At 42.2% G+C, this 10074-nt stretch overlaps 1 protein-coding gene across 1 annotated transcript in view; it reads left to right on the top strand.

Annotated features, from left to right (window-relative positions):
• dennd3a (DENN/MADD domain containing 3a) overlaps positions 1-10074 on the top strand; it is a 46866-nt gene continuing 36792 nt past the window's right edge. The window contains exons 1-9 of the mRNA XM_080735804.1: positions 1-95; positions 4760-4846; positions 5855-6010; positions 6299-6434; positions 6860-6975; positions 7141-7262; positions 7353-7464; positions 8223-8342; positions 9242-9340. Of these exons, the coding sequence (XP_080591930.1) occupies positions 4766-4846; positions 5855-6010; positions 6299-6434; positions 6860-6975; positions 7141-7262; positions 7353-7464; positions 8223-8342; positions 9242-9340 (942 nt within the window). The 5' untranslated portion in view covers positions 1-95; positions 4760-4765. The remainder of the gene's footprint in view (positions 96-4759; positions 4847-5854; positions 6011-6298; positions 6435-6859; positions 6976-7140; positions 7263-7352; positions 7465-8222; positions 8343-9241; positions 9341-10074) is intronic.

The raw sequence follows: 10074 nt of genomic DNA, 5'->3' as shown, positions 1-10074 counted from the left end.
TGGACAAGACAGTCACAGCACGGATTTATTCACTTTGATCTGGAAATCTCGTCCTTGTGTTCACCAGCCAGAGGAAAATGATCGACTGATTTGAGGTTAGTTGGTTACGTTGTTCAGTAGGCTACTGCCAAAGTTTCGCTGTTTTTATTACAAGAGTGGTCCTGTCCGTAAATGCATTTTGTTTAAACAGTTTAACGTTACAGACTGTAACGTTAAACTCTGTAACTTACAGTATATCATTAGTCACTTGACTTCTCAAGTGGCTATGTGTGGTTGTCGTCGTTGAACTGTGAGTGTGAAATGATTTTGTGTGATCAAATCAAACACTGTCACTTTTGAAAAGTTAGATCTGGCGTCATTGCATATCGTAACAGGGTCTCGGGGTCGGATTGTTACTTTGTTTTATGTAATTTTATTCAGAAATGTATACTTTTAAAGTGGCCTTCCTATTTGTTTGTGGCTTAACTTTATAGCTCGATTGGCACACTTGAGAAATATATTATTGCCCGTACAATGATCTCTGCCACCGACCCACCAAAGCATGAAATGTCTCAAGAAACATAAATAACTGTGAAAACGTGGCATTGAACTAAGTAAAACTTATTTGGGAAAGTACAGTGACAGTGACAGTGACATGACGTTACATCACAGCCAAGAGCCAACATCACATGTGAGGTACCTGTCCTACTGCATGTTCGCATATTCATGCCTTTACTCTGTCTGCCTCTACTATGTGCTATTTATAACTCCATGTCTTTTCAACTGTAAATGTAAAATTCTGGTCTGGTGTGACAAGAAAGACTGACAACGCCACCCTGGGAATTTATTTGGGTAAAGGTTTTCAGTGCTATGAATTTGAAATCAGATATTCCATTATAAAATGAGTTAACAATAGAATAGGCTACTCTCAATGAATAGGCTTACTTCATATAAAAACAGAACAATTTCCCATCTCAAAGCAAAGGAATTAAACCTAGAAGAAAACCTACAACTCCTGGCTAAGCAGCAGCCTCAACCTATAGCCTAGCTGAGCTAGACATCCCAGCCATGTTAAAACAAGGTAGGGATAGATACTGCAGTTAGTTAGCTAGATGCATTATCTAGGCTGGTTGTACCAGGCTAGCCTCAACCAGCCTTGAAACTGCATTTGCTATTTACTCACCTATGCTTTGTTTATACAGGTATAGGCCAACTCAAGGTGCATTCATTGGTAAAGCCCTGCCTCCCAATGTACCCTGTGTCAATCAATTAATTGCTAAATTTCTCTGTTCTATAATGTCAACACAAACATTTGTATTATGATTCTATTAAGTCATAATTTACGTTTAGTTTAGCCTATAATTCTCCCAGGCAGCCATTTGGACAAAGAGCTGGCAATTCTTCAGTCTTTCTTTTTTTTCCACGTATAATAATATAGGCCCCACACCTTGGGGTGTTTTTTGTCACTACATTTGCACATACCTGAAATGTGTCCTCTGCAGCCATTTACCCATCCTATAACAACTAGTAGGAACAGTGAGCAGCGCTCGGGGAGCAATTAGGGATCTTGCTCAGGGACACAATTCGACACATTGCTGGCCTGCATGGCCTGGAATCATACTTGTGACAACCAGAGGTTCTGACTCCCCAGGCGGGCTCACTTTAACCACTCAGCTATAATACATAGGATGAAGTTCTAAACCCAAAAGCCTCAAGGTTGTGGTGCTGACTTAAGACCAAAGTCATCATTGCTGATCAATTGCTGGGACCATGATCCACCTACTGAAGCCCAATTATCCCACTCTGTCCACGACAAAATAACAGAGGCTGCATGGACAGGCCTGCCAACAAAACATTTTGGCGACTAAAGCAACTGTAGATTTAGTCAGCTAAAATCGTATGATATTTAGTCAACTGAAACTACACTAAAACTAGAACTGCACTCTGTCGAGGTGCCCACTTGCGCCTTGTGCACAAGTAGGCCATGTATGGTCGACTTGTGCGCCAGCAGAGCACGCCATGAAGTGTGCTCACCACTGGCATCGCCATTGGCGATGCCAGTGACATCACCACTGGCATCACCAGGAATGCTGGTCTCTCATTGGCTGTTATTGCTGACATTGCCAGAAATGCTGGTCCCTGATTGGGCTACAGGCTTAAACAAAGTGTGACACCGACATACGCTGCCGAATGCAGTACTTGCGCGCTCTGCTGGCGCAAGTAAGTAAAACATTTCAGGTGACTAAAATATGACTAAAACTAAATGGAATTGTATTCAAAAGGCTTGTTGTGACTAAAACAAAGTCTAAATCTGTTGTCCAAAGTAAACACTGCTAGATAATGAAGCTGCTTTGATGCTGAACGTTATTGGCTTCTGTGTGTGTGTGTGTGTGTGTGTGTGTGTGTGTGTGTGTGTGTGTGTGTGTGTGTGTGTGTGTGTGTGTGTGTGTGTGTGTGTGTGTGTGTGTGTGTGTGTGTGTGTGTGTGTGTGTGTGTGTGTGTGTGTGTGTGTGTGTGTTGTGCGTGTGTGTTGTGCGTGCGTGCGTGCGTGCGTGCGTGCGTTTCCATTACACAGCAGGACAGTTAGTCAGAGGCTCATAAGGGCCAGAGGAACAGGAAGAGAGCGACGTGGTTGGAATGAAAAGAGACCCAGAGGAAGAAAGCATGATACATTTCAGCATCATGGTGTCTCAACAAAATAATCATGAACCTAAATTATACTCTGTTGCACAAGCAGTGTCTTGAATGTGATCCAAGAGACCCGTGAAGCCAGTACATGAACCCCCTCCATCTCTCTTGCTATTGTACCCTATGTAAATAAAACAAACAATACTGTGGAAATGCTCTTGGGAAACAAAATGATTCTTCGCCATACTACAGTGTCGCTTGCTGACAATAGCAGAAGCTCATGCCACGTCGTGCAACAAAGTATAAATCAGGCCGCTTAGGAGAAAACACAGAATTGACTGTAACGTTTGTAAAAACTAAACAGGGGGTCAGAAAGAGGGGGGATGAAATAGTTCAGAGAGCGGAAGAGTGACGTTGTGTCCTAGTACTGTTTCATGTGCAGTATTTTGCCTCCAGCTGGATGGTAATGACAATCAGATGTGCGTTTGTTTGCTGAGATGCTTATTAGTTTGGGTAAAAGCAGCTGCCAGCCCACCAGGGGTCACACTATAAAGCAGTGGTTCCAAACTGTTTAGCTCGAGACCCAAAAGAGAGATTAGATGTTTGCCCGGGACCAAAACTAGTGAAAATAGTAGACCTACAAGATCACAATGCCTCGCTTTGCGCCGCTTGTGAGCTTGTAGATGACATCACTGATACTACACAGTGTCACCATGGTAACAGCCGTCAGCCGCATGCTGAAACAATGCCCAAATTTGGAGATGAGTATGCTGACATCCCTCACTAATACTTAACAGTGTCGCCACCATGGTAACAACCACATGCTGAAAACAATGCCCAAATTTGGAGATGATGTCCGCCGTCTGTAGTCTGTCTGCATGCTGACATCACTGATACTAAACAGTGTCGCCACCATGGTAACACATTTGGAGGTGAGCATGCTGACATCCACCATGGTAACAGCAGCTTGCTGAAACAATGCCCAAATTTGGAGATGAGCATGCTGACATCACTGATACTAAACAGTGTCGCCACCATGTTAACAGCTGCATGCTGAAACAATGCCCAAATTTGGACTTGGATGTCCACCATCTGTCTGTATGCTGACATCACTGATAATAAACAGTGTCACCACCATGGTAACAGCCGCATGCTGAAACAATGCCCAAATTTGGAGACCTCACAGATGAATACAACGGGTATTGCACAACTGGACGTCAATGGTGACCGTTCTGGGTTCTCAACATTAATTCTGAGACACCTACATTCAATCCCTCATATACTGTGCATACCCCCCCGGGCACAGGACTAGTATATTAAATTAAGAAAATGGGATTTTTATTCGAGTCGTGACCCATAAAAATTGGTCTGTGACCCACAAATGGGTCCTGAGTCTGACCCAGTGTTTGCTATAAAACCATGACATTAGAGTCGTGACAGAACCGTCCCCTCCTTCCACAGCCATGAGAAACATTAACATCAACATCACCAAAGGAGAGAGGAGGGAACCACATGATGCACACATCCTTGGTCGGGAATTGAATCCTGATGCTGATGACACGCAACTGTGGTTTCTTATTTCTGTGACTAAACATTAACATCTGCTCTGTGTGTGTGTGTGTGTGTGTGTGTGTGTGTGTGTGTGTGTGTGTGTGTGTGTGTGTGTGTGTGTGTGTGTGTGTGTGTGTGTGTGTGTGTGTGTGTGTGTGTGTGTGTGTGTGTGTGTGTGTGTGTGTGTGTGTGTGTGTGTGTGTGTGTGCGCGCGCGCATGTGTATGTACGTGTATTTTGGAATGTGTGTGTTTGTCTGTGTGCTGGTATGTATGTGTTCAGTGTGCTAATTAGGCTACAACATGCAATAACATTGACTGCGGGTTGGATAGAGGTGGTGCATTGTGTTGAGCAGAGTTGTATCAGATGCACAGTTTTAGCTTTAGTTTGAGCTTTTCAACTCGGTGATGAAGTTAAATTAACATATTTACAGCAAACTATGTGTCATTTCATGAACCATGGTGGGCTCAATATCCAAGTTAGTGGGGGCCAAGACACACATTTTGCTTTCAAGTCAACCTTAGTGTTTTCAGATTTAAGTAAGGTATTTACTGTCTGGCATTCATTCAACATACAAGTTGTGTGTATTGTATTTTATTCAGGGTGTGATGGCAGACCTTCCATCAGGACTGTTGGAGGCATGTGTGGTGGTGGGAGCCTCGAGTGATAAACTGCGAGACTTATTACAGGTACAGTGCTCACACACACATTAGCAACAAAGTCATGTAATATTAGAATCTCACCATTTGAATGCACTCTAAAGTACGGTACTGTAGCAGCAGTAACTGAGGGATTTACTGTGAACAGGTGATTGGTAAACATCTATTGAAGTTGAATACTTTTAAACACATATTGAATTTGGTGGTTTTCCTTTCATGATTGTTCAGAGATTTGCACATAGCAAAGTGCCATAACAAACGATAGATTATTACATTGTCAATATTTGCTCTAGACTCTAGTATCATTTACATAATGTTAGCATCAGACACACACGCATGATATTAGCGTTAGCAACTATGACACCTTATTGATCACTCGATTCAAAATGGACAACTTCACATACTAGCCCTTACCCGTTCAAAGATATGAGCTCCGAAATGATGTGCAGTGTGTGGGTTATGGGGTGTGCACTGTGCACACAGTATATGAGGGATGGAAAGTAACTTTAACTGGTGCTTGCATGATAATATGTAGGAGCATCAATGTAAGAAATACCCGTTTCGTTTAATGGCTACAGAGATACTGTGTACCGATCTGCATGATTTTGGACAACATCTGTAACAGGGCCAGACAACACTAATTCAGAAGACAACATTAATTCCACAATTTACAATGTAGCCTACAATTTAGGCATCTAGCAGGTACAGTCTTATCTAGAGTGAATTATGAGCTAGATTGGAGTAAGCAGCAACAAACAACAGGGTAAATGGTCACACAAGTAGAGTGCAATGAGAACTAACCTCGACCACACCAGTGTTCCAAAAGGAACCTCATTGCCCTGCCAGAATCTGTCTAAACAACATGTCTAAATAGCATTTGTGGTTTGGGAAAAAAATAATCTAAATAAAAGCATGGGAACAAGTAAACAACAGGAATTACAATGAGGTAACATTCTCCCAGATGTTGAGAATCCTTTTCAGGCCATGTGTTATTTGCCAGCAGCTCTGAATTAAATGTTTTCTCCAAATATTTCCCAGCTTCAACAGCAGAGTAAATTAAAAGAGATCCCCCTGTTGGAAGCTGAAGTACATCAGGTCCACGCCCCGCCCTTTGTATCCAAGGAGACGAGCTCCAGCAATGCGATTGGTCCAGCTTTCAGCCGTGTCCAGAGGAGAAAGAGCTTCATTAAGAAGGTTTTAGTCTTTTTTTGCTTAATTATTATTATTGTTGTTCTCTTTTCCTCACAAAACAGAACAGATACCGAGATACGTTCATTGTGAGCTTGTAGATGAGCTATTTTTGCTACTTTTGCATGACACACTTATACAATGAAGTAGTAATAGAGCATTCATTTATAAATAATACAACTTTTAGTGGAGTATGGAGATACAAGGTTTCTGCCCGACAGCAATGATATTTGAGTTGTTATAGGCTTTTATATAAAATGTTTTCAAAATAAAATGAATTTTGTTTTAATGCAGAAGAGACGAGATCGCCCGGTTGAGTCATCGACTAATGGAGGAGCAGCCAATCCCACTGAAGGGGCGTCGACCACGGAGGACATCAGTGTTCCAAAGGACCTAGACCTCATTGCCCTGCCACACCTCTGTTTCCCTGGTAACAACACGGCAAACACAATATTATAATGTATTTGACATTTGAATACGATTTATTTTGTATTATTTTATCTTTAATCATTTTTCATGATTTTGTAACCCATTTTTTTTACCCGGTGCCAATTGCCTAAGCTGTAATCCTGGGTTCTGCTCTCCCTCTGCCAGCCTTGAATAAGACATTTAACATTCTTTTGTGAAGTTGGTCATCTGACTATGGTGATTTTACGGAGGACATTATTATGATATTTGTTATTATTATTTGTTATTATAATAGTAACTTAGCAACCATCGATCAAACAGATCAAACTTTTAAGTAGCACATATTAGTTCTAAAGAAGGAGAGGCAACATGGTGTCCATACCTAAACGACACCGGTCATTATTTGTGTTGTGTGTTTCTTGACGCTCTTTAATTTCCACCGGACAGGGGGTCTGCAGGTCGCCACTGAACAGCGAGAAGACGCTTACCACTTCCTGGTTTTCACTGACCTGTTTGGGAACAGAACACATGGCATTGTGGTGCAGTTCTACAGAGCTGTGCAGGTAGACAGACATGGATGCATGCACTCGTATTATGATACTGCTTGTGGGAGAGGGATCTGTGTGGTTGTGGTGTGTAATAACATGGGGAGGGAGGGGGACACAATGTCTTGTTGATCCATGCAACTCCATCAACGATTGCTTCTCATTGGCCGTCTCTCCTGTCAGTCCTTTCACGAAAGCGGTGTCCAGAATGGCCATAGGTGGAAGTCCCGCCTCTACGCACCCGTCGCAATCTGTGTCATCTCCAATTTCCCTTATTACAACGCCCTGAGAGACTGTCTGTCATGGTAATTATAGTACTAATGATTAATTCATAATAATTGAAATGAAACAAAAACTAAAAATAAGATCTCTCTCTCTTTCACTCTCTCAAATAGTCTTGTACTCCAGCTTCGGACCTGCAGGCAGTCTGACTTTGAGGATACCATCAAAGAGTTTTCAGCCAAGTTATCCCTGGTCCCCATACCACCTCCTGGTCAGCTACACGTGGTTAGACATCACTACTATCTCTCCATCACTTTCTCTAAATTATCTCTGTCTGTCTCTACCTAGCATCCCATGACTTTGTAGCCCATTACCATTAGCTATCTGTTTGTTATTGTCTGGTTGTGTGTCTACTCTACAGCTGCTGTCTCTCACACTCTCTCTCTCTCTCTTTTTGTCCTTTTAATCTGGCTTTTTGTCAAGGAGCTTTCTGGATAATTCTTTCTCCTTGTCTGTCCTGTCCCGCTGTCTGTCTGTGTCTGTACAGTATGTCTCCTATTCCTGTCTGCCATTGATTTGTTCTGACTTATAATTACTTGCTCATGCTATCCCTCGAATAATGCCTAGATCAGTGGTTCCCAAACACTGGGTCGGGACCCATTTTTTGTCGCAGACACATTTTTTATCGGTCCCTTAATTTTTTGTTTCATATATTTTGTTTTTAATTATTATTATTTCAAAAGATTTTCAAAAAACATTACCAAAAAAAGCAATATCATGATTATTTTTTTTTTGAATGATTAAATATCAAACAAATGTTTAAGAAGTAGTGAAAATAGCCGATCTACAAGCTCACAACACGTCGCTTCGCACCGTGTTGTGAGCTTGTAGATCTGCTGTTTAGGTCCCAGGCAAACATCTAATCTCCCTTTAGGGTCTCGAGCTGAAAAGTTTGGGAACCACAAGCCTAGATACTGTAGGAAAGTAATGGCAGTGCCATTACTTCCCCACAGTAATCTATTCTCTGTTTGTGTGTGTGTTAGTCGTTCAGCCTCCGTCCCCTCCAGGTGGTCCTGCCCTCCAGAGAAGATCTGGACAGACCGGTCATCGACATCGACCTACATCTTCCATTCCTCTGCTTCACACACACAACACTGTTGCAGGTAACATGTACTGTACTGCCGATCACAAGATTAGATGCAACCTGATCCTCAAACCAGTGGGGCGATACTGCAGCCAGTAAACAATAACCATAGGAGGAAGCAGAGCAATATTTTGTACAAAAGGTCTTGACAACCTAGTACCTTGTAAAGGTAATGATAGAAATAGTATAGATCTAAAGTAAAAATCTCACGGTCCAGTCTGACCTGGTCCCGATGACCTTTGCTGCGTGTCACTCACTATCTCCCTTTTCCCGTTTCCTATGACCCGTCTACCTACTGTACTATAAAGGCATAAAAAGCCCCAACCTAAAAAAGAAAGAAAACTAATAGTAAGGGAAACATACATGTATGAAAATCTGCCAACTAAATCGTTACCATGACATTTCTTTACCAGTGTGTTCATAAAGGTGTGTAATAACATGTATTAAAAGGTTGAAATTATTGCTTGTGGGGACCTCACAAGTAGGTATGGCACCACCATACCTTCAAAGCTTGATCGATCCACCCATTTACTCAGATAAGCTAACACAGGGAAGCTGACAGAACCCTCGCTAAAAACCCCAGGACAAAAATCCACTCTTCTTAGACTCTTCGCCCTCCTCCTGGCCCCAAACTGTGGAATAAACTACCAGTTGCACTCAGAACTGCAGACTCACTGAAGAAGACTCACCTCTTCAGACTCCACCTTAGCCCATAGCACTTACCGTAGCACATGACCACCCTCACTGACCATACATACACGTAATTTGATGTATTGATTGATTGATTTATGTATTACCTTACTTATTGTAAATCGCTCTGGATTAAGAGCGTCTGCTAAATACCTAAATTGTAAGTATTGTAGTAAGAGGTACTTGCACACCAACACACATACTGTAACTTTTCTCGTCCCTCCCTAGGTCCTGTCCTGTCTCCTCCAAGAGCAGAGGGTGGTGTTCTTCTCAGCGGACTGGGCCAGGCTCACTATGGTAGCAGAAAGTCTGCTGCTCTATCTACAGGTCAGTAGGTACAGCACGGTTAAAAGTGGTTAAAGAGAGTGTGGACCCAGGGGTTAAAGTTCCCCGTCCTGGGGACGGAATTCCGTCTTGAGGATTCCTTAGGGGCTATTTATGAGATCAGTGCAATTGTTTGATTCGAGCCGGCAGCGCTAATTATTTTTTACAGCATCAGTTAGTACTGCGGTGCGGTACAGAGTGCTGGTGTGTCATGTACCTCTAATTCAGTCCAACTACTTCCTGTAAGTAGACTGAAAAATAAAACCAGTTGGCTCATATCAATGTTTCTGTGCCGTATCCAACATGGCAGCCATGTAAACAAATACACAATGTCATTTAAAGCTAAACATTGCTGTCAAGAATGTGTTTGAAAACACTTCATGCGAAAAATAGACAATGGAAGTAACCAAAAACTGATTCTATTTCATCAACACTTCCCGTTGGTTTCCGAGGCGACCACGTTGCACTGCCGGACGCACCTGGCATAAATTAACGTATTCATTTATTTATTAAGTAGCCGTTTAATAAGCCTCATAATCAATGGGGAGCAGGTTGTTATTGAAAAATAAACCCTTTCAGGGTGATTAGACCCCTCAGCTATCGCGTCAGGGTTTATTTCTCAATAATGTCCCGCTCCCCATTGATTATCCCTTGCTTAATCTTACCATGCTTCATCCATCTATCTATCCGTCTTTCCTTCCATTATTTAAAACCTAGTGTGTGTGTGTGTGTGTGTG

The sequence above is a fragment of the Nannobrachium achirus genome (assembly GCF_963921795.1).
Source record: "Nannobrachium achirus genome assembly, chromosome: 10".
Lineage (NCBI taxonomy): Eukaryota > Metazoa > Chordata > Actinopteri > Myctophiformes > Myctophidae > Nannobrachium > Nannobrachium achirus.
The sequence above is the reverse complement of the archived record's forward strand: the minus strand, read 5'-3'. Positions and strand labels throughout refer to the sequence as shown.